General features: G+C 55.5%; 2 protein-coding genes across 3 annotated transcripts; one reads left to right on the top strand and one right to left on the bottom strand.

Annotated features, from left to right (window-relative positions):
- Positions 1 to 1,508: 1,508 nt before the first annotated feature.
- On the top strand, positions 1,509 to 20,216 carry BPHL (biphenyl hydrolase like). Of its 2 annotated transcripts, XM_061147732.1 has the most exons (8): positions 1,524 to 1,662; positions 2,899 to 3,039; positions 6,893 to 6,996; positions 9,836 to 10,002; positions 11,281 to 11,434; positions 14,052 to 14,183; positions 16,187 to 16,310; positions 19,908 to 20,216. In XM_061147732.1, exons 1-8 carry the CDS (start codon positions 1,556 to 1,558, stop codon positions 19,993 to 19,995), a joined length of 1,017 nt encoding a protein of 338 aa, XP_061003715.1. In that variant the 5' UTR covers positions 1,524 to 1,555; the 3' UTR covers positions 19,996 to 20,216. The 2 variants fall into 2 exon arrangements, with proteins under 2 accessions (XP_061003716.1, XP_061003715.1); XM_061147733.1 differs by lacking the exon at positions 2,899 to 3,039 and having other exon boundaries at positions 1,509 to 1,662.
- Positions 20,217 to 20,898: 682 nt separating this feature from the next.
- Positions 20,899 to 25,048, bottom strand: TUBB2A (tubulin beta 2A class IIa). The gene is made up of 4 exons (XM_061147734.1): positions 24,904 to 25,048; positions 23,282 to 23,390; positions 22,838 to 22,948; positions 20,899 to 22,154 (listed from the first exon to the last, which is right to left on the bottom strand). Exons 1-4 carry the CDS (start codon positions 24,958 to 24,960, stop codon positions 21,094 to 21,096), a joined length of 1,338 nt encoding a protein of 445 aa, XP_061003717.1. The 5' UTR covers positions 24,961 to 25,048; the 3' UTR covers positions 20,899 to 21,093.
- Positions 25,049 to 25,323: the final 275 nt, after the last annotated feature.

Here is a 25,323-nt window from a genome sequence, read left to right as displayed (position 1 = left end):
CTTTTATAGATTCTTTAGGTCATTATAGAGTATTGAGTTCCCTGTGTTATACAGTAGGTTTTTATTAGTTGACACCAATAGCCTAAGACCTCAGCGTTACCATTTTTGCTGCCTAGTAGGATAACTGGTGTTAAAATTGTACAGTAATTTTTAACCCTCATCATTTCTTGTCAATCAACGTTTCATAAAAAAATAAGGAAATGTTGACCCCACCCAAGATTCTGAAAGTCAAACAATAGTAGCTGGAACATCACATATTTCTCTTTCCTTCTCTGTAGGAAATTGATGTGACAGCTTTATGTTGAAAGAACATTTTATCATAGTCGGTATTTAAATCAAACCTCAGTTTACTGCTCAAGAAACTCCCATGGGTCAGGGAGGACACTGCAGGCAATAGGGTTAGGGTTAGGGTTAGGGTTAGGGTTAGGGTTAGTAACACCAGGAAGCACTGTGCACAGAGGATTCTTACAATGGAAGGGTCTCTGGGAGAAGAAGTAATATAAAATGAAAGGAAGCTGCTGGAATCTCCAATTCAAAACAAGGCTAAACAGCAGCCACCGATGTGCACTTGTATTCTGTTAAGGGAGAGAGTACCCACAATCAAAGGGTATTGTTTTTTATTTTTCCTATGGAACCTTCAGCTGCAAATGCTATTTATAATCTTTAAAGACTGAACTGGTCGTAAGAAGCACACACACTCAACATGTAACACATAAACACATAAAATTTGCCATCTTACCCGTCTTTACGTGTACAGCCCTAAGCACATTCACACTGTCTGCTGCCACGTTCCTGCAAAACTGAAGCTCTGCCCCCATTAGACATTAACCCTGCCCCCGGCCAGCCCGACACCCACCTGGGCCGCATGGGCCTCAGTGACCTGGACTCACACGCTGCTCCTTTTACGACCATGCCTGCCGTCCTCGCCGCTCCCCCGCCCAGGGGGCGGCCAGGGGCCCCACGCGGACACAACCCCCATCCTCCGCACCCGGCGCCCCCCTCTGCTCCGGCCACAGCGCCGAGAGGCGGTAGCCCCGGCCTGTCTGCGGGATCCTTCGGGGGCTCCGGCTTGGCTCTCGAGGCCCGCCCCCCCGCCCGCACCGCTCTCCAGCCGCCGCCGGCCCCTCCCTGACCTCCGGGATCTCGGGCAGCAGGTGCCCTAGCGGGCGTGGGCCGGTGCAAGAACGCACAGGGCAAACCCCAGTCCCCGCCAGCTGTCAGGCCGGCGGCCCCGAGCCCACCCCTCCGTGAGGGCGGGACGCCGGTCACCGTTAGGCGAGAGTTGACACCCACGGGAGACGCTGTGTGCCGATGTCCCCGGGTACCGCGAGCACAGGTGCGGCGAGAAATCTCCTAGAAACCCTGGGTCTGTAACTCAGCGCCCAGACCGCCCTGCGCATGCGTGCTCGGGACGGAAGCTGGCGAGCTCTGGGCGGATGGGGGCGGGCTCGGGGAGACCGGCGTCCCGGCGCATGCGTGCTCGGGGCGATGCGCGCTCAGGGCTGCAGGGAGACGCGGCGCATGCGCACTCCCCGGGCCGTCACACGCACCCACCATGGCGGTATCGCTGGGCGGTCGGGCCGCGCGGCGGCTGAGGCTCCTACTCTCAGCGCTGAAGCCCGGGATCCAAGTCCCCCGGGTCAGGCCCGTCGCCGCGTTCGGGTAATGACGCCGCTCCCCTCCAGGGGCCCCCGTATCCTCGTCCGCGCGCTCGGGGCGGCGGGAAGGGGGCAGGGGCCCGCGGCCGGGACGGGGCCGCGAGTGGTCGCCGCCTCGCCGACCCCTTGCCCGTCAAGTCGTGACCCGGGCGCGGCTGAGGGGGCGCTGCGCTCGGCCTCGGGGCGGCCGTGCGGACGGAGGCCAGGGAGGAGGCGCGCCTGAACCCCGGACCCTGGCTCCTGAGCCAGCCTGCAGTGTCCGCGCCGCGGCAGCTCTCGGAGCCGCGGGCTGGACCTCGAGCTGGGACGTGCGGGAGACGTCCGCACGGGGGATCGGGGGATGCGGGTTCCTGGGCCCGGCTCCCCGAGGGGTGCAGGCCGTGGAGACGCCCGAGAGTCTGCCTTTCTCTCCTCTTACCACCTGCACATACCTTGAGAGAAGACAGCCCCTGGATTAACTTCTGACCCCCAGTCCCAAAGTGGGCGCCCTTGGTTCCAAGTGATAGTGGCCGGTCATGGGGGCGCGCGCGGGTGGTCGCCGCTCACTGCCGGCGAGTCAGTTCCGCTCTTGACGAGGAAGGTGTGTGCGCACTAGCTCGGCGGGTACTTGGCCTTCAGAGCTGCGCTGTACCTGATGGGGTGGCATCCATTCCGAAGGTGTAAGGAGCAGTCTGACCAGCTTTCCGCTTTCGTATTGTGATTTTTTGGGTCTTGAGTTTAGGATTTTATTTTGTTACCATTTTAGGTCTATTAAGATTTTCAGAACTGTTTTCATACAGATGGGAAAATAATGTCAGTGTCTGCAGCCTCTGTAAGTCCACTGAAAAATGCCTGTCTATCCGGTTTCCTGTTTACAGAAAGGAATTGAAATGAGGTTACTGTGATAGCACCAGTATCTGTTACTGTTGGTTAATGGTTGCAAGAAGGCCTCATCCACTTAGCAGTGCAGATCATTCATTCTAAAATATCCCTGGGAAACAGGTTTCTCTGGATCTTGAACCGCCATTTTGTAAATGCAGTTGAAATTGATCTGACCTGTGATGGGCCAAACATGCAGTGTGTTGATTAATCCTGAAACAGAGTGCAGCTTGTGTAAGTAGGGGAGCGCACTCCTCTAAGACCATGGCTTCAGAGAGGGGGTGCCCCAACCCACGATTGAGTTGTGTTCCAAAAGCTTCTCTCTGCGTCCGCCCTCTTCCACCCCAAGCCTTTTCTACCTGAAGTTGTATGTTATGTGCAGTTACAGTAGTAATAACTTAAGGAAGCCTAACAGCCCGCCTGAAGACAGATGTTTTCCGGTTCAATCTGGGGATACTCTATCTGAGGGGAAGAGACAGCGCCTGCCCCTGGCACCTGCCCCAGCCTCTGTCCAGCAGTCACGGTGAGTGCTGGCCTGGTGTCTGGCCCTGCAGGGGACTATTTGGCAGTGCGGTTACAGAAAAAGCATGTACACAGTCAAGTTATGTAACCTCTCTGAGCCTCACGCCTTGCAGAATTGTCCTAAGGATTTGAGACAGTGAATTTTAAAGGCCTGGGCACTCAGTCATGTCCAGCTGTTTGCAACCCCATGGGCTGTAGCCTGTCAGGCTCCCCTGTCCATGGGATTCTCCAGGCAAGAATACTGGAGTGGGTTGCCATTTCCTGCTCCAGGGAATCTTCCCAGCCCAGGGATCGAACCTGCATCTCTTTCGTCTCCTGCATTGGCAGGCAGATTCTTTACATCTGTGCCACCTGGGAATCCCCCATACTAAGTAATTAGCAGTTACAATTAATAATACAAATATGACTATCTAGATAATAACATAATGTATGAAAGGTATAAAAATAACTCATCAAAATTCATGTTTATGTTGCTAATACTTCATTGTAGCTAACAGTCCCTTTAGAAAAAAATATACAACCCATGGCTGATTCATGTCAATGTATGGCAAAAACCACTACAATATTGTAAAGTAATTAGCCTCCAATTAAAATAAATTAATTTTTAAAAAATAAATGAATAGAAAAAAATATGCAAAAGAAATAGCTGAACATACAAGGTACAGAGAATATGTTGGACTCTCAAAATGAGGACGTATCTTATGAGGTGGCTCCTGTTTTTATTTCTGAGCAGAGTGTGACATTCAGGTGCTCACTTCGACTTTGCAAATTGCAAGCGGGGTGACTGGGGCCGGTTACCTAAAGTCTTAACACTCAGCTTCCTCAGTGGTAAAGTTAGGCAAAGTCTAATGTGCATCATCAGAGGACATTACCTAGTTTAATACACTGACCAGTTCTACTGTAGGTACTGCCCCAAACTGTTCTGTTCTTGCCGGCCCTGCGGCCATCTCTCCCTCGCTGAGGGGGTTTGCTGCGCTATCGCTCCTGCCCCATGCCCCCACCCCCCGCCACACACACACACACTTGTTCGTCCAGCCTACCAGAAGGAGGGACGGGACAGATATGAGATGGATGGCTTTCCAGACTGTGTTTAAAAAGGAGACTGAATTTTTTTGTTCTCCAAAATGAATTCAGTATAACCTTTCTTATTCTTGGTTGTCTATTTGATTCTCTTGGGGAATTTAAAAAATGCAGATGCCTAGATCCCATCCCAGAGATTTTCATTTAGTGCAGCCTGGGCATCTGGAGATGTAAAGGTTTGCCAGAAGATTCAAATTAAGCTTGCGACCCCCACCCAGGGTATGTGGGGGCAGGAAGTGGTCTCATCCACAAGGGGGCTGAGTGAGCAGGTATGTTGGGGTACGGAAGCCATGAACCTGTGTCTGCTGTGCGCACCCCAGGGTCTCCTGTCTCCACAGCTTCTGTCAGAATATCAGTAGTTGACAGACTGGTCTTCTCTGCCAGCCCCTAGGCAACATGGGGTGCTCAGCACACAGTCGGGGTTCTGGATGTACATGAATGGGTGAATAACACAGCAGTGTCTCAGAAAGCATGTGCCGGGGCTCTACGCCAGAGTCACCGGTGGGTCTCCCGGGATTGCCCTGGGCAAGTGTAGCTTTAACTCCTCAGGTGATTCTAATGAACACACTTGCTTAAGAACACCTGGGTTAGAGAAGCGATTAATAGGAGGGAGAAAGTGCTGGAGGAGCAAAGCCCAAGAGAAAGAGGTTCGTTTTTGTTCTTTTGTTTTCTAGCTTTTTCAGGGGCCTGACCACCATCCAAGAGCCCTTTGATAATCTGGAGGGAGAATGCAACACTCATTTCAAGTGTATTGATGTGGAAAGTCATTCAGTAAATATTTTTTAAAAGGAAACTATTTTCTTTTTAAGTTAATTTGCTTTTGTCCAGTTTTCTGTCCCGTTTCTCCAGCCTGGAGATGGAGGCGAGGTTCTGGGAGCCTCCATTGCCCCGGGGGCCGGCTGAAGTGACAAGGGCAGGTCCCAGCGTCGGTGACAAAGCCCCAGGCGTGCTCCCTGCCCTGACAGCGCAGCCGCAAGCCTGTTGCCAGCTAGCCTGACCTTTGCTCCTCTGTGCCCACACTACTGCCGGCCCCACCTGACCTGCCTTCCCCCAGGTATGTCCCTGACTCCCGGGCCCTTGAGGGTCCCAGTTCTTCTAGAAGCACCCTCCCCACCCCATTTTCTCTCCAGCATTTTACCCATCTTGGAATTTCATCTCAAAAGTCACTTCTCCACTCTTCTCCAGGTGCCTCTCTCCAACCCCCACAGGGCCTCTCATCTCTGAGACCACCCTCAAAGTCCTCTGCCTCCACAACCCTCCTGTAACACCTAGCGCCCATCACGCCCAGGTCTAGACGGCCTGGTTTTATCTGTGTGCTTATGCATTGGGGAATCTACAGATAGGGCAAGGCACAGGCAAGTGAGAGGCTTTTGGCAGGAGAGACATCAGACAGACCACAAAAGGGAAGTCAGTGTGAGCCAGGCCCCAGGCGGCTGGCTCCCAGGCCTGAGAGCCCGCAACTCCAGGTCGTGAAAGCCCTGGGCTCGGAGATAGCGAGAGATGGCGGGGGTGCCTCATATGTGATGCCTTCCCGGTGCAGAACGCCTTTACAAGACGTCCCTCACGCTGCAAGGCAGGGGCCCTGGAGAACCTTGCAGGCCCGACGAGTAGCAGGAGCAGTCCGTGAGCTGAGCAAGCGCCGGGTGTCTGTCTGGGGAGCCGCCTGTTTCTGTGCTGGACAGGAGTCTGACCGCTTCTCTCCTGTCACGACCCTCCCCTCCCTGAGGGTGTGCAGACGCCTCTCTGCAGATGGCTGGGGGCAAAGGAAACGTCTATAAACCCTGGTTTCTGAGTTGACTCTAGGAGTAGAGCATCAGGCGGTTTTATCTTGTCCTGGAGCCGTCCAAGGATGCAGGATGTTAATAACAAGTAACAGCAGGGTCCCTGAGACACGACCCGGCTCAAGGGTCCTGTTATTACCCCTCCTGTGACACTTCTGTGGATCATGAGCCTGTAGTTAGGTCAGCCTTACTACCACCCAGGTCTGTGTGTTCTTTGACTCGCTGCGCCTGCCAGCATCTGTCCTGGTATGCCTTCATGTCCCTCCTGCGTGTCACCTGGCCGTCTGAGGGGCTGCTGGGAGGCTCTCAGAGCCTGAGGCTGGGCCGAGTGTGTGCTGTTGCTGGGTGTCCCAGTGCCATGGTCCAGGTCCTGGAGCTTCTGGGACAGTCGCTGAGGGGGTTGCCCTGCCCAGGGCCCCCAGGACGACACATGGTTAGATGCTGCAGCGTGGGCTGTCTTGGGCCAAGAAGGGGGCGGGGTGTGGGACTCTATAGACACAGACTGGCTACTTAACAGTTAGTGCAGACATCTCAGCATCTTACAAACAGATCTGGCCACATCGGAGCAGACAGGCATTCTTGACCAGGGCGCTTGTGCGGCTGCCTAGAGAACAGAGAGGCCAGGGGCCAGAAGGTCAGCCTGTGGACCCCACGACCGGCGTCACCCTTGGGATTGCTGCCTGTGCAGCCAAAGGTCCGGGTGGCTCCTCTGGACCTGCCCGGGCCTCAACCAGGGGCTGCAGGCTCTGTGCCGGCGCCCCACCCACCTGGCCTCCCACCACGGTGGGAGCACTGCGGTGGGAGCACTGCAGGGCTGTGGGCCCGTTGACATCAGTGCTCCCGTGGGTGGGCGCGGAGTTGGTGCTGCAGTGGCCCGCCCTTTCCTTTGGGAAACTGAAGCGCGAAGCCGGGTGACCAGGGGCCGGGGAGGGTGCTGGGGCTGGCTGGCGCGCAAGCTCAGTCACCTCTGGGGTCGGGGCTCCTCTCTTGCAGCTCCTCCGTGACCTCTGCCAAGGCGGCGGTGAACGGCGTCCACCTGCACTACCTGCGCACCGGAGACGGAGAGCGCGCCGTCCTGCTGCTCCCGGGGATGCTGGGTGCGCAGGTTCCCCTGGCGGGCCCGGCACACTGCCCTCTGCTCGGCCCCCAGTCCCAGATGACCGGGCTCGACGCGCAGCCTTAGCGCTTTGCTGAGATGCTTTCTGTAATATCTGCCGCAGTCAACTTTAGGTGATCCAGAAAGCTACCTTTCTTTTAAAATTTTACTTAGTCACTCCTGGCTGCGCTGGGTCTTCACTGCTGTGGCGGCTTTTCTCTAATGCAGGGAGCGATGGCTGCTGGCTAGTTGCAGTGCTTGGGCTTCTCATTGTGGCGCTTCTCTCGGTGCAGGGCACGGGCTCGAGTTTCGGTTCACGAGCTTAGCTGCTCCGCAGCATGTGGGATCTTTGCGGCTCAGGGATCGAGCCCGTGTCTTCTGCATTAGCAGGTGGGCTCTTTACCACTGAGCCATCAGGGAAGCCCCAAAGATACCTTCCTACCTCATGCAGTTTTCATTCCTTTAAAACCCGCTTTTCTCCGTGGAGTCCCACACTGTGTGGTTTCCTGCAGCCTCAAAGTGAAAGTCGCTCACTTGTGTCTGACTCTCTGCGACCCCGTGGACTATACCGTCCATGGAACTCTCCAGGCCAGAATAGTCGAGTGAGGAGCCTTTCCCTTCTCCAGGGGATCTTCCCAACCCAGGGATGGAACCCAGGTCTCCCACATGGCAGGTGGATTCTTTACCAGCTGAGCCACGAGGGAAGCCCAGGAATACTGGAGTGGGTCGCCTATCCCTTCTCCAGCAGATCTTCCCGACCCAGGAATCAAATCAGGGTCACCTGCATTGCAGGTGGATTTTTTTTCAGCTGAGCTATCCGGGAAGCCCCTTCCTACAGCCTGGGGATGACAAGTCAAGGAATGGGTGGGGGAAGGCAGGCAATGAGTGGGTGACCAGCTGGCCCAGTTTGCCTGGAATTGAGGGGTTCCAGGATGTGAGACTTCTGCTGCTGAAAGTTGGACTGATCTCCCTGCTGTGTGTGACTATGTGTTCAGTCAAGGTAAGAACAAAGCTGGGCTTTCACAGCCTACATGAAGGTCAGAATTAGTTTGGCGTGAACAGAGCATGGTAAAAGCCAGATGGATCCCCATCACCTCCTGCGGGTAAGAAGTTTAGGTGTAGAAAGTTCAAGAGGGGAGTTTCCAGTGATCCCAGAGCATGTCAAATTTGATTTTAAGGTTTCTGTTACTGTTTTATTTTTTATTTAGTTAAGTAATCTCATCATATACTTATTTCCTTATGATTTGCTTCTTTATCCTAATAGTAAAATGCTAGCATTTTTCAGTTACCTGGTGGTTCCAGTTGACGTAGCCTCAGCTGATGGTTGCAGCTGTTGCGGCATCTGTGTCCAGACAGTGTTTAGTAATCTCTTTGCCTCGAGCTAGTGTAATAGAGGAGGACATTTACTCCAGTGGTTGATCCCGAGCTAAAGCGATGAAGTTTGCCAGCATAGATGGCCATTGGTTCAATATTGCTGCCATTATCCTGGTATAAAAAGCTTTTGGCAATTTTCATGTTTGCTTGTGTAAAACATTAACCTGATTCAAACATCAAGCACCAAGTCTCTGCCCTGAACTGCTGTCCCCCAGCACCCATTCCTCTCCCCACGGGCAGCCGGTGCTGACGTGTTTCCCTCTCAGGTATCATGTATTGGTAACTACTCTTTAAAGTCGTTTTTTACGGTTTTAGCGCTCTTGGCACTGGTCTTCAGGTGTGTGCCAGGAAGCATGTGTCTTGTTTCCGACAGTGGTGTTGAGCCCACTGCTGCCCTTTCACACTTTCTCCTGCCCCTCCTGCAGGGCGGTTCCCTGGGAGTCCCCCCAGTTCAGGGATCACAGGAGCAGCCTCCGAGGTCAGAGCCCTAGGCTCGCACTGAACTCCAGTTTGTTCTTGGCTTGGGTTTTCTGGATGGTTTACCTGGGGTTGAGAAGGTACATTTTGTCAGGGAAGGTGACGGTCCTTGATGATGTTAAATGATCCTACAGTATCTTGAAAGACATTTTCTAACAATCGCCAGTTTCTGAAGCAAGGTGTGGCCATAGCTGTGAGTCCATAGAAACCAGGCAGAGCTTAGACGTCAGAAGCTGCCTTGCCCCTGGGCTGGGCTTCTTGGGAGCCTGGCCTTCCACTGTGTGGACCTCACTGGGCAACTCTGCCTGCCAGTCAAGTCCACCACCGCCTTGAGAACACTGTTCTACTTGCTAATATTCACATACTGTTGTCGTGAAGCACACTGATTTATTCCCTCCACATCCTGCCCTCCATCATTTCAGAGTTTTAGTTTAATTTTCTGGTTTCTAGTTATGACCAGAAAATAAAATCTCCCAGGCTATTCTCATTAGCTTAGTAAAAGACATCTGGGATTTTAGAATTTGGCTTTGAATAATTTGGATCAAATCTCATTAATGTGTCTACAGATACTATTAAGATCTCTCTCATTTGCAACAGTCATTTTAAAAAAAGAAAAAATGACCCATAAGTACGTTGTATCAGTAGGTTTATTTCCACGCTGTTTCATGAGTTTTTTTGTTTTTTTTTTTTTAATAAAAAGGACAGTTAAAATGAAAAGATACCAGGCATGCTGGAATATTTGTGATACAGGATCAAGGGAAGAAGTGCGGCGTCCTCAGAGTGGCCGCTAGGGGGAGGCAGGGCAGGCCTGAGCCCCCACAGGAGAGGAAGCCGGCTCCCTCTGCCAGGCTGCTCTGCTGGTTACAAATGTGCTGCTATTTTGACTCGAACCCAGTTCCCACGTCCCTTGTTTCTGTTTTTGCTGTAGTGTGTTTGAAGCAATCACAGCGTTGACTGGAGTGTAACCGGATGACCACTTTTATTGACAGGCAGTGGAGAGACAGATTTCGGACCTCAGATTGAGAACCTGAATAAGAAGCTCTTCACGGTGGTTGCCTGGGACCCCCGCGGATACGGACACTCCCGACCCCCCGATCGGGATTTCCCAGTGGACTTCTTTGAGCGAGACGCAAAAGATGCCATTGATTTGATGAAGGTGGGTCTCTTGGGGAAGAGCTGGGAGGAAGGAGGCTGGGCCTGTCTTCATTTATTTTGTTTCTGTTTGTTGTTTCTTCGAGGGTAACTCCTGTAGACACTAGGAGGGTTCAAATAGATACAAAGAGGAAAGTTTTTAGAGATGCTACCATGGCTTTGAGGCTCTGCCTTTATGGGTAGTCCTAGGACGTATGTAGATACACACTTTGTATTGATGGCATCCTTCTATACCTAATGGTTTTCCAGCTTACTGTTTCATTGGACACTTTTATCACAGCGATGCTTCCAGGTTAATAAGGACAGATATACTTCAGTTTGTAATAGGCACTTTGCATCCATTCCATTGTGTGGACACACTGTGTCTTAATTCCCGAGTCTTCTGATGGTAGATATATTATCCCTAAGCTGCTGTGTGTGTGTGTGTGTGTGTGTGAGAGATTACACAGGAGGCGCAGTGAGCACTTGTGTGTGGACACTGGCCCTTATTTGCTGCTGTAAATAGCGCTGCTGTGGGTTTTGTGGGCCTGCCCTGGTGTGTGTGTGAGTTCCGTGCACGTTTAGGAGGTGACTTCCTGCGTGATGGAAGATGCAGGATGGAGCCAAAGTTTACCCCACAGGAGTCACGCCAGTCTACAGTCCCGTCGACAGATATCTCGGACTAATACTTGGTAATTTACTTTCCCAGTCATTCAGTTCTTAACTGCTCGGGAGCGTCTCTCAGGTGTAAGCTCTGTCCATTCACCCTGTCAAGCGCATTCTTGGAGCCTGGCCAACTCACCCAAAGATTCAGTAGCACCCCCCACCCTCACCGCTGTGTCTCTGTCCGAGGCGTCCTGCAGCCGGTTCTTCCCAACGCTGCAGTCAGTGACTTGGCCAGATGCAGTGGCCCCAGCCCTCCAGCAGCTCGCAGGAGTCCCTCTCTGATCTGCAGACCTGTCCTCAGCATCTTCACTCAGGCTTGTGTGGACACACACACGTTGTCACGACCAGGTAGAGCTGATTCCCACCGTGTCCATTTCCAGGAGATACTAAGCCCCCTGAAGGTGCGGCTCCCTCCCGATTCGGAACCGTACTGGATGCTGTACGCACGCTCAGGCACCCGCGAAAGTTGTGTTCTTGCCACAGCAGACCCAGAGGAGCCGTTTATGTCACAGACGGCGGGCTCCAGGGTTGCTCTCTGACACCTGCGGACACGCCACAGCTGTCTCTATTCCAGGCACTCTTGATCTCAGGCTCTCTGGAGCCCTAACCGTGCTCTGCGTTTTGCTGTTTGTCACAGACGCTGAATTTTAAGAAGGTCTCTCTGCTGGGGTGGAGTGACGGGGGGATAACAGCCCTCATCGCGGCCGCACGGTACCCCTCGTATGTCAGCAAGATGGTGATCTGGGGGGCCAACGCCTACGTGACCGAGCAGGACACGGAGATTTACCAGGGTAGGTCCCTCCACTTGGCGCTGCTTGGGCTTGTGCTGACAGGTCATGGAAGGATGAAGCCTTCTCAGCAAAGTTGTGCACTTTAACTGGTCTGCATTTTAAAGTTTCCTATTTCCAGAAGTGACACTCAGGAAAAGGCTGATAAGTCAGTACTTACGTTTCCTGCTGTGCTAGGGACCTTCTGGGAAGGAGGGGGGTTGACATGAATGTTACTTACAGCCTCATCTCAGGTTCCCTGAGTGTGGAAGGGAACATTGTACTCAGGTGGGAAACCTTAGTTTTGATGAAGAACTCTTGTGCTGTTTACACGTGCTAAGGTTGTCCCTCAGGCTGTGAGGACTTCAGAGACACAGAGCAAGAGCTGGCAGACTGCAGCCCGCGGGCCTGGCCACCGCCTGTCTGTGTCCAGCTGAGGCTCCAGTGGATGCAGCTGGCGCCGTGGGGGCCGGGGACAGGCTGGCGTCCCTGCCCAGGCCCCATGCAGGCAGCTGGCTCATCCACCAGGCCCCCGGTCAGGGCGTCCAGCTGCCAGCTCGGGAGCTGCTGGGCCTCCAGCAGCTGGGCCTTCAGCAGCCGCACCTGCCCCGGTGACCCCAGCCCCGCCCCACAGCTGCCCCTCCTCTCCCAAACCGTGTCCTTCCCCAGTTTGTCAGAGTTTAACAAAACTCAAAAAAACCCTCCTTCGGGGGGATGGGAGGGGTCTCCTCACTGAGCGGGTGTCCACCACTTACTTCTGCTCCCCCTCCTTCCCGCCTCCTCCCCCCTCCTTCCCCCTTCCTCCCCCTTCCTCCCTGCCCTTCCAGGGACTGGTTGAACTTTGTAGACTGAGTCTCCACTTCCCTATTCCTGTTCATCTCCATCTCCTCGTTGCTGTGTGTAGGGTTCTGCATAATTTCTTAAGCTTTTTCTTTCAATTTCCTAGTTGTTTCACTAGCTTTATAAAGATTCTGATTGCTTTGTGGTTTTCTGATTAGCAGCAAATAATTGCTTACCCTTAATCTGAAAACAAACAAAATAAATGGTAAGCATAAATCAAGAATGCTTTCCTTCAGAGCTATCCACTTGCTGCCCCTGGGAACCATGGATGGTGTCAGGTGGGGCCCTGGTTCAGCCGTGTCCACCCTCCCCCAGCGAACAGTCACCCTCCCTCGAGGCAGCCCTGCCTTGGAGTGGTCCTGCCAGTCTTTGCTGCGTTTTCAGGGTTCCTGTCTTTTACGCACACACACGCTCATACTCGTTTTCATCAATTACTGCAGACTCCAGCGATGCAGCAGAAATTATATGTTATGACAGAGCTAGCTGTTCACCACAAAAGGGCATGCAGCGGGTGTGGTCCACTCCACGGCCAAGGGCAGAGCCACGGTCCTGGGCTGGCTGTCCGCATGCCTGCTCTCCCCTCCTCCTCGTCTTCCCGCTCCGCGCGCTGCCCTCTCGCAGTCCTCCCCCACCGTGCACTCTCCCCTCCTCGTCCTCCTCCGCTGCTCGCTCTCCCCTCCCCGCTTTCCCTTCGCGTCCTCCCCCAGCTCGCTCTCCCCCTCTCTCCCTCCCCGCCCTCCTCCTCCACCACCTGCTCCCCTCCCAGTCTTTCTCCACTTCACTCGCTCCTCCTTCCCGGACCTCAGGCTGCTTCTCTACATCGCCCCCTCCCATCCGAAGTCTCCTCAGTTCTGCCCAGGGCAGTTCTGCGTCCTCAGCCTCTGGACTCAACCCTGGAGGCCCATCTCCTCCATCCTGAGGAGCAGCAGAACGGCGGGCGTTGTCTCTGTCGGGTCGCCCCGCCCCAGACAGCAGTTCGAGCCATCCCTGCCTCTCAGTTGTGTCCACTCACCCTGCGCGTGCTGGGCCTCAGGTGCCTGGCCCTGTCCCGGCCCCCGCTCCGCAGCGCCAAGTGAGTCCCGCCATCCTGTCTGCAGGGCGGGTCGTGCAGGCGGAGCTCTGCACCCGAGGTGCTGGGTGAGCCCTGTTCACTGTGCTCTGGAGCTTCAGAATCTCCACAGTCACCGTGTTTTACAGAAAAATGGAGAAACTGGGCTAAGGGATTGAATTCGCTTATCCATTCTGAAGCCATCGTCGCCTTTCCCATCAGAGAGTCATCTGTGAGACAGCTTGTAGTTAGTAGTTACAGTTTCTCCAGTGGTAGAACTTGGAGCAAATGATGTTTATGCATTTCTCAGTGTGTGTAAATGCAGTTCAGAAAATCTCTGTTATAAGTAATGTCATTTTTATGCTGATGACCCCAGTTAGGGGAATATCCGCTTCTGTCTTATACCTTTAGTGGAAGCCATTATTTTAGATCTGATTTCATTCCCTCAGTCAGAATCTGCTGCTGCCCGAGGGCCGCCGTGGGGGACAGAACACAGTGGAACCCTGACAGCGCTCAGCATTCACCGCGGCTGTAGAAGCCAGTGCAAGCGACCATGCTGGGCAGTGACGCGGGGGGTCAGGGAAGGCCCAGCCGACCGGGGTGAAGCCTGGCGAGCCACACGGGGACGGGCAGCGTGCCCACCGACAGGCAGCCAGTGCCACGGCTCCAGCTGCACCGCGCTTGGAGTTTTCACAGATGAGCTCTAGTCTGAGGCTAAACCCATCCTTGCCCCCACGTCTGTCTGTCTTCCAGGAATCCGGGATGTTTCTAAGTGGAGTGAGAGGACGAGAAAACCTCTGGAAGCCCTCTATGGGTTCGACTACTTTGCCAGAACCTGTGAAAAGTGGGTGGATGGCATAGAGCAATTTAAGCATCTTCCAGACGGTAGGTCACACAAGCCACTTAACGGTCCCTTTGCCGGTTAGAGAGGCCGAGTCCCCCTAATGCTCGCGAATCCCTTGGGGATTGACACACTCGCCCACCATCCTTCCACACTCACGCGTGAACAGAGGGTGATCATGTACAAAGGCAAGTTCTTGTGCCGCACACCCTCCTGGCATCAGAGACAGACGTGTGTACAAAGTTCACGTTGCTGACTCTCGTAGCACACTAGTCTTTTCCCCTTTGTCTCCAGAAGTCTCACACACTCTTCTAACTCCAGGATGGTCGCTCAAAAACAAACAATGGCAACGTAGACTTCCCCCTTTTCACATTTAGAGGCATCAGCCCACTGCCGCCTCTGTTACCTGGCAGGAGAGGGGGGTCTCTGTCACAACCTTCGGCCCCAGTGGAGTCAGGACGAGGAAAAGGGATTCAGCCCTTTCCTGTCTTCTGAGCTAAGCTGTGTCGTTTCAGCCGTGACAGGTGTGTTCCGATAACAAGAACTGGCACCCTTGAGAGAAGCTCTGAATTAAAGTCTGTTCTTAGAGCTGGTTTCATTTCTAAGCTCTCATTTTTCTAATTGCCAAAAGAATAGAGAGTAGGTGGGATCTGACCTTGAAACACATCAAGTTACCAAACAGTTATGATTCAGGGCCCAGTTTTGTCTCCCCAGTAGTCATTTCCAGAATGAGTCATCCATCAGAGTCAGAACTTTCATAATAAGAAGAACATTTGGAAATGTTACTTTGTTGCCATAAGTTCAAAACAAGTATATCCTGTTCAAAAGCAGTGTCCACCCATAGAAACGGGGCTGAAATATGTTTCAGGAGGCTGGAAAGACAAGCCACAGACAGGAGTGACTATTTCCCAAAGGACGGGGGTCCAGGGCTCGAGGCTTGTGGGGTCTTTGTTCCCCGACCTGGGGTGGAACTCCCCTGCAGTGAAGGCGCAGAGTCCTAACCTCTGGACCGTCAGGGAAGTCCCTGCAAAAAAACTCTTAAAACTGAACAGTAAGAAAACAGCCTGATTAAAATACAGACCAAACAGCGAGATCCCACTACACACCTCTTAGAACAGCCACACAGAGGAAATTCAGGGCAGTGAAAGCTCTCTGTGTAGTATCACTGTGCCGTATCCATGTCATCCTGCGTTTGTCCAAACCCACGGCGTGAGAATCGCGGACGCGGGGTGGTGGCGACATGTCTGCTGTAACAGATGTCTGATGGGGCGTTGGTGACAGGGGTGGCGGGAGACAGGGCGTGTGCCCGTGCCTGCCTCGCGATTCTGCTGTAAACCTGAAACTCTAAAGAAGGAGGTCTACTGCAAAAGAGAAAGGGAGGGAGAAGGCGTCACGGAGAATCCAGCACCGCAGGAATCATCTTACTACAAGGCTGACAGTAAACGACCTCTCTCCCTGTGGGGCCGGTTCCGTGGACTGTGGCCCTTGTCCAGTCCTCAGGGTTGCGGCCGCTCAGCGTAGCGTAGGGATGCGTCGTGGGTTTGGTGTCAGACAGGCCTGGGTGTGTGCTCTGGCTTGGCCACATGGCTGCCGTCCAAGTGGATTCAGGGAAACAGGTCAGCTTGTGCCTTGCTGCCCAGGAACGCTGTCATCCCTCCGGGCAGGGCCTGGGGTCTCCCCAGGGTGGGCGGGGGACAGTCAGGGTGGAAGGCAGCTTCCGTCCTACTGAAGCTGTGGCTTCGCCGTGAGGAACACGGACTTGGAGGGCCAGCGGGGGCCCCTGTATTTCAAGGGAGAAGCTTTTCAGATGCCCCCTGTAATACGAAGACTTGCATGTTTTTTTGTTTAACTGCTGTTTTATATGAATTATGAATCTAAATCAGCCAGGACTCCTTGTTCACTAGTAGAGCTTAAAGGAAAAAGGCCAGGAGAGGGAAACCTGGAGACTGGCAGAGCTGGAAGCACTCAGGCCGTCTGATCCAGGCCAAATGCTGGCGGGGGTGGGGGTCCGCCCCGGGCCTCAGGAGAGCTGTCTCGTGTCTTGCAGGGAGCATCTGTCGGGACCTGCTCCCCCTGATCCAGTGCCCCACCTTAATTGTGCACGGCGAGAAGGATCCTCTGGTCCCACGTTTCCATGCCGACTTCTTACACAGACACGTGAGAGGGTCACGGTGAGTCCGGCTGTAGCCAGCGCTCTGCGCCAGGGCCTTGGAAGGCAAACGGGAGGCGCTGCAGGAGGCGAAGGCTGAGGGCTGGGCTTTCAGGGTGTACCCCGCCCCGTTTGGGAACAGAGGGGCCCAGGTGCCCTGGATCTTGGCAGCAGGATTGGGAGCTCCCGCCCTGGTGGCACCAACCCAAACAGCCGTCCGCCCCTCGGAAGCTCTTACTGTAAAATCACCACCTGCCCAGCAAGTCCGTAAAATCAAATCAGGGAAGCAAATCGCCTGCCGCTTGCCGTCCACTTAAATACTTCCCTCACTAGCACTTTTGTGTGTTCCGCTTTTCTAGTATTTTTTAACATGGATACAGTCGTGTTCTGTCTTCAGCTTTGATTCCTGCTTTTTTCCTGCTTAAAATTATGTTGTACACTTTTCACATTAAGCCTTAAACATGTACACATCAGAGGAGAACCCGTTCCTCAGAACCACAGGGGAGCAGGGTCTGCCCACCGGCCCCAGGCACGCTGGCAAGCCTAACGAGACGTGTCAGCGGAGTCTGGTCTTCAGTCTCGATCATTTCTGTATGGAGCAGAATTTATCGTTTAAATCCTCGAGCTGATGTGAGAGCCAGCTTCTGCTGGTACTTATTTCAAGATGAAAATTCCGTGTTGAATAAACCTGATGTTTCCCCGATGTGCAGTGATGCACATCCTGAAGGAGAAAGTAAGGTCTGGCCGGGAGGTCGTGGCTCACAATTAACACCCAGGGAGCCTTGACCCGTTGAGAGCCTGCGGTTCTCTCCAGAGACGCTGTCGTCATTCCCCCGGCCGTCTTTGGAGTTGTATAGAATTCTTCTGAAAATGGCCTCATCCTAAGTGGCCTAAGGACGTCCTCCTCCTCCCCAGCGTGAGCCACTCCCAGCGCCCACAGCAGGCCAGCCTGCCTGGACGGCCCCCGAGCCAGGAGCAGACTCAGACACAGGCCCTCCACTTCCTAATCGTGCGCTTTATTCCCCAAGAGATTTTAACAAACAGATTTTTTTAACAAACAGTTTTTAAATGTGGGAAACATGCTTATTATTCTGCAATAAAATATCATTAGTATAAACTTGTATAATTTCTGTTTCCAAACAGCATTTCATATTTCAGAAGGCATCTTATTTTACTATAATATCTAATTATACTTTACAGCAAAATCATGGGAAAAAATATTGTTCCCATTTTACAGATGGGGTAAAATCAAGGCTGAGACATGTTAGGTCATCTTCCAAGGTTACATAGCTAATAAATGACAAGTCCTGGATCTTTTTTTTTCCCCTCGTTATATATTGCTTCCCTTCCCCAACACAGCTGCCTCTCACAGACATGCTCTTATTTGAATGTGATGGTGAGAGGCCTGAATCACATACTTTCTGACCTGGTTAAGTGTCTTCTCTCTTCAGAAACGACAAGTTTTTGCACACTGACACTCATGATAAACGACGTGTGTTCCTTTAGAGAGCCAGGTTCAATAAAAGTCTGCAAGAAAGTTTAATTTAGGAATTCTGTTCCAGACCCATCTCCTAGCAACTGAATACATCAATATGGGAGAAAAATATTCCCTTACCGTTCAGATGTTCGTGGTTTCAGTACATTCGTTTATGGGAAGGTCGTTTTCTCAGAGCAGGATTCTTTGGAACAGTTGAGTCGAGAGGAAAGGGTTGCTGCAATGATTGTCTGAAACTGGCTGGCATATTACGCGTGCGCCCTTCCGCTGCCAAGGAAGCCTTGTAGGTTGGGCAAGAAGCTAAAACATGGCGGTTCATTTTGGACCCACAGAAGGAAGGTCGATTCCTGGAGCACGAAGGTCCTCCTCTGACTGTGCTCACAGGCCTCCTGACCCCTAGGGAGCCACCTAAGTGCAGGGTGCTTCCCATGAACTTGGGGCTTCATTTCTTTGCCAGAAACAAAGACACAGTCTGTCCCCTCAAAGGTTTTACCTGCAAATAGATACCAGGTACAAAACAAACGCCTTTGTCTCCTAGAACCGCGCCCAGAAACAGTCGTGCATGCTTCTGTGTCCGTTTCCTAGATGGGCTCAGTGGTTAGTACCAGCCCCCGCCCCCGCCGCTCTCTTCTTGCGGAATGAAGGGGGCCGTACGGGCACAGCCGAGACGAGCAGGGACTCAGCACAGAGCACCCGCCTTTGTGGACGGGACGCTGGTGTGGGCATAGGTGGTCAGGGCCCGAGACGGCCACGGGGATCGCGGCGGGCGGTCACTGGCATGGCGCCCTCGGGCCTGCTCGGGAGTCTCCACAAAGGACGGAAGAGGGCTGGCCCCCTCAAAGCGGGGCTCCACGTCAAGGTCTAGCTCGGTCCACGCTGGGAGACCTGGGGTGGCCCAGTGGTGCCCCCTTGCCTGCCAGCACGCTCAGCGGCTAACTCTTTCTGTTCCTTGAGGATGGAGGCTGTGAGCCTCCTGTGAGCCCCGTCCATCTAGAGGACAGCTCGTCCTCTTAGGAGCAGCACTGACCTTGACTGGGGAGGGCCTGAGCTACTGCTGATGGCATCACTAACCTTCCCCGGGGGCTCAGAAAGACACCGACCGCAGACCCTCCTTGCAAGCCGGCAATCTTGACAGCCTGGATACCCCCTCACCCCCCTGCCCCATGTGCTCAGTTGCCAGAAACCCGGCATCGCCCAGGGACAGCTCTGTTCCGAGCCTTCCCACTGCCCGCAACCCACGAGTCTTCCCTGACGTTCACCGAACGTCCTGGAGCTCCCAGCCCCCTGCTGTGGAGTGCAGAGAAGCAGGCGATGTGGTAACTGGCATTCTGCCTAAATACAGCCCTTTTTAACATCCACTGACAGTGGCCAGAGCAGGTCAGAGCTGCAGGTGTATCGGGAGCCTCTGTTTAAGACTCACTGTGTCCTCACCGTTACAGGCAGTAACGGAGTTTAGGCCTCAGAGAAGCCTGCCTTCATGAAAGACAGTGCGGGCCATCCACATCTGAGGAGCCCCCCTGAAAGGAAGCGCCTCCCGAGGCGGGCAGGGTGTCCTGACTGCCGCAGATCCAGGGTGTGGCCGGCGGGGGCTCCGGCCGCCCCCCACCCCCAGCCTCAGGGGGCACTGCCCTGCGTGGGGCCGGCCGTGGGCAGACTTACCCAGTCCTCCAGCACTCAGCGCAGCCTGCTCGGGCGGCACCTTCTGATGGGTTTTCCCACCACCCAGACACTCCAGGGAGCTCCAGTCCGGTGGATGCTGGACACTTCGTATTGTTTACCGTCTTTCCAATCCTCTCTTAAAACCAGTCTGATTAAGACGCTTTTTCCCTTAGGTAACCACCAGATCGCACGCGCGCCTCTCAGTCAGGTTTCCAGTCAAACCACTCCTCACCTGATTCAGCTCCAGGGGCAGCGGTGCGCCCCCTTCCCTGCTAAGGCAGCCTCGGGCTCTCACTCCCGAGTCTCTCTTCTGGGACCATCCCTTAAGATGGACCTCACACTCTCCCCTGATGGAGGTCGCAGGGAAAAGAAAACAGGGCAGTTGCCCAGTGAGGTGTTCGTGAAATCTCAGGGAGGGCAGCGGGTTTCTAATGATGCACCTCTAATTGTCAGCATTTCCTGCAGGTTCCATCTGATGCCAGAAGGCAAGCACAACCTGCATTTACGCTTTGCAGATGAATTCAACAAGTTAGCGGAAGACTTCCTCCGGTGACCATGTCCCAGGACGCGTGGTCTGGTGAGGTCTGGGCCCGCGGGTCAGCCCTCAGCTCACCGGCCTACCAGGCTCCCTGTGCTTCCCCCCCAGACAACTCCTAATCCAGTACCACTGAGGACATAGCATCCTCTTTCATAGCTACAGAGCTTGACTCTGATGTTTTCATACTGTGATTTTCTTCCATTGCCTTAAATAAATGCCTGTCGTGATTTACTTTCCTTTCAGGTGAGGTTAAGCATGTGTAGTGTTCACGACTGCTGCTCTAAGATGAGCTGAATGCGCGCGGTGCCCTTTGTCGGAGGGGTGCAGGCGTGCACTGGCCTCTGGAGTCACCACGTTGTCCACAGAGATGGGGAAGCTGAAAACGGCCCCTGCCCAGGGCCCTGGATCCTACGTGTTCACAGGGTTGCTGGGATCAGAGCAAACCGGGGAAGAAGGTCAGCATGGCACCCTCCTCCCTCTCTACCTTCACACTCCTGGGTGCTCGTCCCTGAATACGTGGGGCCAGTGGAGATAAATTTGCTTGCTTGCCTCTCTTTTCCTGGTGTCTCAGATGGTAAAGAATTCACCTGCAGTGCAGGAGAGACCCAAGTTAAATCTCTGGTTTGGGAAGATCCCCTGGAGAAGTGAATGGCAACCTACTCCAGTATTCTTGCCTGGCAAATCCCAAGAACAGAGGAGCCGGGGGGGGGGCGGCTACAGTCCGTGGGGTCGCAGAGTTAGACACGACTGAGTGACTTAACACTTTCAACACTTGCCTGTCTTTACTAAAAGAGCAAAAGGCTATTAATTAAAAATATGAAAATAAAAATCCTATTAAAAGTTACTAAACCCAGACACATACTTAGAAAGGAAGCATTTAGTGAAAGAATAAAAATTATTTGCAATAGAGACCACAGGTTTTGGACACATGCTTTTTTATTAGTATAGATATCTTAGACAATACTGCAATTCCCAGAGGAGTTCCACATTATTACATCAACAGTGAATTTCTGACAGAGGCAAAACTGAGCACCATAGTATACGAATAGAAAGACCATGCTTGATTGAGGACAACAGAAGTCACTAAGGATGCACGAATTATCCGACAAGTTCTCAGGCCTCGTCCTCGCCCTCCTCCTCCTCGAACTCGCCCTGCTCGTCGGCCGTGGCGTCCTGGTACTGCTGGTACTCGGACACCAGGTCGTTCATGTTGCTCTCGGCCTCGGTGAACTCCATCTCGTCCATGCCCTCGCCCGTGTACCAGTGCAGGAAGGCCTTGCGCCGGAACATGGCCGTGAACTGCTCGGAGATGCGCTTGAACAGCTCCTGGATGGCCGTGCTGTTGCCGATGAAGGTGGCCGACATCTTCAGGCCGCGGGGCGGGATGTCGCACACGGCCGTCTTCACGTTGTTGGGGATCCACTCCACGAAGTAGCTGCTGTTCTTGTTCTGCACGTTGAGCATCTGCTCGTCCACCTCCTTCATGGACATGCGGCCCCGGAAGATAGCGGCCACGGTCAGGTAGCGGCCGTGGCGCGGGTCGCAGGCCGCCATCATGTTCTTGGAGTCGAACATCTGCTGGGTCAGCTCGGGCACCGTCAGCGCCCGGTACTGCTGGCTGCCCCGGCTGGTGAGCGGGGCGAAGCCGGGCATGAAGAAGTGCAGGCGCGGGAAGGGGACCATGTTCACGGCCAGCTTGCGCAGGTCGGCGTTGAGCTGGCCCGGGAAGCGCAGGCAGGTGGTGACCCCGCTCATGGTTGCCGACACCAGGTGGTTGAGGTCCCCGTAGGTGGGGGTGGTCAGTTTCAGGGTGCGGAAGCAGATGTCGTACAGCGCCTCGTTGTCGATCGAGTAGGTCTCATCCGTGTTTTCCACCAGCTGGTGCACGGACAGGGTGGCGTTGTAGGGCTCGACCACCGTGTCCGACACCTTGGGCGAGGGCATGACGCTGAAGGTGTTCATGATGCGGTCGGGGTACTCCTCGCGGATCTTACTAATGAGGAGGGTCCCCATCCCAGACCCCGTGCCGCCCCCCAGCGAGTGCGTCAGCTGGAAGCCCTGCAGACAGTCACAGCTCTCGGACTCCTTCCTGACCACGTCCAGGACCGAGTCCACCAGCTCGGCGCCTTCTGTGTAGTGGCCCTTGGCCCAGTTGTTCCCGGCGCCGCTCTGGCCTGCCGGAGGGAGAGGATAGTGTCAGACGCTAACACTTCAGTAAGGAATTCCAGATTCTATCTTCCTGACTCTGGATTAGTTTTAGAGATGAAAGATCCTTCTTTTTCAGAAAGACTTTCTACCTACAGAAAAGTTTTCTATATATCAGTGATCGTCAGAAACACTGAAGATCTAATACAACAAAACATTTAGTTCATATGATGTTATTAATTAAGAAAATAGTTTAACAAAACCCAACTGGTTTAAAACTAAGAACCTTCTGTAAATTCTCATTGATAAATCAATTGCTGTGAGCTGGCAGGGTGGAGGCGCCCATGGTCAGAGGGCCAGCTCAGCTTCTGCTCACAACCTGCGCCTTTGGCCTCGGCTCCTTGAAGGGCTTGCCCGTGTCACGGGTCCTCTGAAATGACTGGTGGCCTGTGAGCTGCTGCTGGAAGCTTCCCTTCGCTCTTTGTTCTGCTCTGTAGGGGGAGGGCTGCAGCAGCCTCTGCAGGCTGACCCTGGCCTTTGAGCTGCGTTGACGGGGGCCAGAGGGCTGACAGCCCATGGACCAGGGACAGTGAGGCCGGGACTCAGGGCCTCTGTGGACACACAGCCTCCCCCAGGCACTCAGCAGAGATCCCCACGGGGTCAGGAGGAAGGGGGCCCACTGAGCCAGGGCCCACACATCACCCCTACGTACCAAACACGAAGTTGTCAGGCCTGAAGATCTGGCCGAAGGGTCCAGACCTGACAGAGTCCATGGTGCCGGGCTCCAGGTCCACGAGGATGGCCCGAGGCACATACTTGTTACCTGCGGGGACAGAGCAGGACTCAGACCTGCAGGCAGAGCAATCAGACAACGCCCTGCTCTCTGCACCTCTCCAGGCAGAGCTCATCCCAGATAATTCGAGCAAGAGGCAAAGAGGAGATTAGAGGAGGTTTCTGTTCTACAAGGGGAGGTGAGGGCCCGCCTGGTTATGACCCGCATGCAGGGGACATCAGGGGCTCTGAGGGTATTTCTGAGCAGCTGACATTTAAATGCATGCAGGAAGCCTTTCTTTGTCGTGTGTGTGTGTTCCTGCTACACTGGGGCTGCCAGAGAGCGGAACACAAGGAGAGGGGGCCGAGCGCGCGGGATCCTCACCAGCGGCCTCGTTGTAGTACACGTTGATTCTCTCCAGCTGCAAGTCACTGTCGCCATGGTAACTGCCAGTGGGGTCGATGCCGTGCTCATCGCTGATGACTTCCCAAAACTGGAGGTAGAGAAAGAAGCACGTGATGGTCTGGCATCCTAGGTGTCAGCACGATGGCCCTTCCCTTCCTCTCCTGTCCTTGGAACAGCGGCACTGTGGTCAGACAGGCAGGGAGCCGCAGACAGGCCCGCAACTGCCGCCCTGTTCCTCCAGCAGCTTCTGCGGAGGGGCTCGGGGATGCGCAGAGCATCAGCTATGTCAGGGAGACAGACTGGGAAGCAGGGAGGGGCCCTGGAGGAGGAGGGGGGCACAGCTGCGGAAGCTTGGGAGGCTGGGCCCCCAGGCAGGGCTGAGCGTCAGCATCCCAGCGGACAGAGGGGTCCTGGCAGGACCCAGGACAGGTGGACCCCGCCCTGCGGCTGCCTGCAGGGATCGCCCTGTCCTGGCGCAAACCCGACCCGGCCCTCCAAGCAGCGCCGCGTTAGGCAGGGGCATCCGCAGGGCTCCTGGGTCACTGACTGCAGAGGCGGAATGGGGGGGGGGGGGGTGAGGGGCAGGGTGCAGCGTGCGTCTGCATCAGGAAAGGCGGGGGGCGGGTGGGCAATATGGCGGTTGTGAAAGAGACCACGTCCTTGTGCGGGCGCCCGCCCACACCCGGGCACCCGGCCCGCGGGGCCTCGCCCACTGCGGCGGGGCGGCCACCTGCCGCCGCGCCCACGGCAGTCAGACTCCGGCGTCACCCGCCACCCCGTCTGGACGGTGCACCCCGTCTATCGGATCCCGAGAACCCTCCAGAGCATCTGTCACCCAATGACACTGCAGTTTTTTCATTCGCACTGCAGACAATATATGCAAAATAAATTCCGCAGGAGGCCGCGGGATTTTCACCACCAAAGCCCCCACTCAAATCTCAGAGGCTAATCTACCGGGGAGGTACCAACCGCGTCCCTCACAAGGGCCGGGTCCGGAGCCGTAATTAAACTCCCACAGCTGAGTAGCCCGGAGCATCAGGGCCGGCTGTGAGGCGCCCGGCCCCGCCCCGCGCCCGAGCTCCTCCCGGGGGTCCGCTCCCTCCCCGGTCCCGCTGCGGCCCCGGCGGGCACCCTGGGGACCCGCCACCCCCTCCCCGTCCCTCCGGGGTCCCCGCCCTCGGGCCCCGCCGCCCCCTCCCCGGCCCCCTCCTGGCCCCACACCCTGGAGCCCCGCCGCCCCGCTCCGTTCCTCCGGGGTTCTCACCCGCGGCCCCCTCCCCGGCCCCCCGGGACCCCCGCCCTCGGGCCCCGCCGCCCCCTCCCCGGGGGTCCGCTCCCTCCCCGGTCCCTCTCCGGCCCCAGGCACACCCTGGGGTCCCGCCGCCCCGCTCCGTTCCTCCGGGGTTCTCACCCGCGGCCCCCTCCCCGGCCCCCGGGACCCCCGCCCTCGGGCCCCGCCGCCCCCTCCCCGGGGGTCCGCTCCCTCCCCCGTCCCTCTCCGGCCCCAGGCACACCCTGGGGCCCCGCCGCCCCTCTCTGTCCCTCCGGGGACCCCCGCCTTCGGGCCCCGCCGAACCCCCGGCCCCACGCGCCGCGCCCACCTTGGCGCCGATCTGGTTGCCGCACTGGCCCGCCTGGATGTGCACGATCTCGCGCATGGTGCCGGCTGCGGAGCGGGTGGAGGCGCAGGCCTGGACTGAGCGCGGACCGGCGGACTCGGCGCAGACCCCGCCGCCGCCCGGGCCGCGCCTTTTAAGGCGGGGGCCCCGCCCCGGTGGCGTCACGGCGGGGGCGGTGCGGGGACTGCGGCACCGCGAGGGGGAGCCGGGGCGCGGCGCGAGGTGCCGGCCGCCTGCCGCGGTGCGCGCGGGCTCCCCTGGGGCGCGTTCCCGTCCCGGGGCCTGTCCCGGCCCATCGGCCTCGGCTCTTTCTTCACGGGGTGGGGATCACGGCGGCTGTAAACGCCGGGAGGGGGTGCAGGGCGGGGGGAGTGGGGGTCCCCGGTGGGGGCCGAGGCGGCC

This window comes from Dama dama, chromosome 7, assembly GCF_033118175.1.
Source record: "Dama dama isolate Ldn47 chromosome 7, ASM3311817v1, whole genome shotgun sequence".
Lineage (NCBI taxonomy): Eukaryota > Metazoa > Chordata > Mammalia > Artiodactyla > Cervidae > Dama > Dama dama.
Note: the sequence above shows the minus strand (reverse complement) of the source record. Positions and strands in the feature narration are given on the sequence as shown.

Excerpts from the sequence above, each read along its gene's own strand:
- TUBB2A (XM_061147734.1), bottom strand. The coding sequence starts at position 24,960 with ATGCGCGAGATCGTGCACATCCAGGCGGGCCAGTGCGGCAACCAGATC. Across the intron at positions 22,949-23,281 it reads GTACTACAACGAGGCCGCTG|GTAACAAGTATGTGCCTCGG; the intron begins GTGAGGATCCCG and ends CTGTCCCCGCAG. Across the intron at positions 22,155-22,837 it reads GCCTGACAACTTCGTGTTTG|GCCAGAGCGGCGCCGGGAAC; the intron begins GTACGTAGGGGT and ends TCCCTCCGGCAG.
- BPHL (XM_061147732.1), top strand. The coding sequence starts at position 1,556 with ATGGCGGTATCGCTGGGCGGTCGGGCCGCGCGGCGGCTGAGGCTCCTA. Across the intron at positions 3,040-6,892 it reads GCCTCTGTCCAGCAGTCACG|CTCCTCCGTGACCTCTGCCA; the intron begins GTGAGTGCTGGC and ends CCTCTCTTGCAG. Across the intron at positions 6,997-9,835 it reads GCTGCTCCCGGGGATGCTGG|GCAGTGGAGAGACAGATTTC; the intron begins GTGCGCAGGTTC and ends TTTTATTGACAG.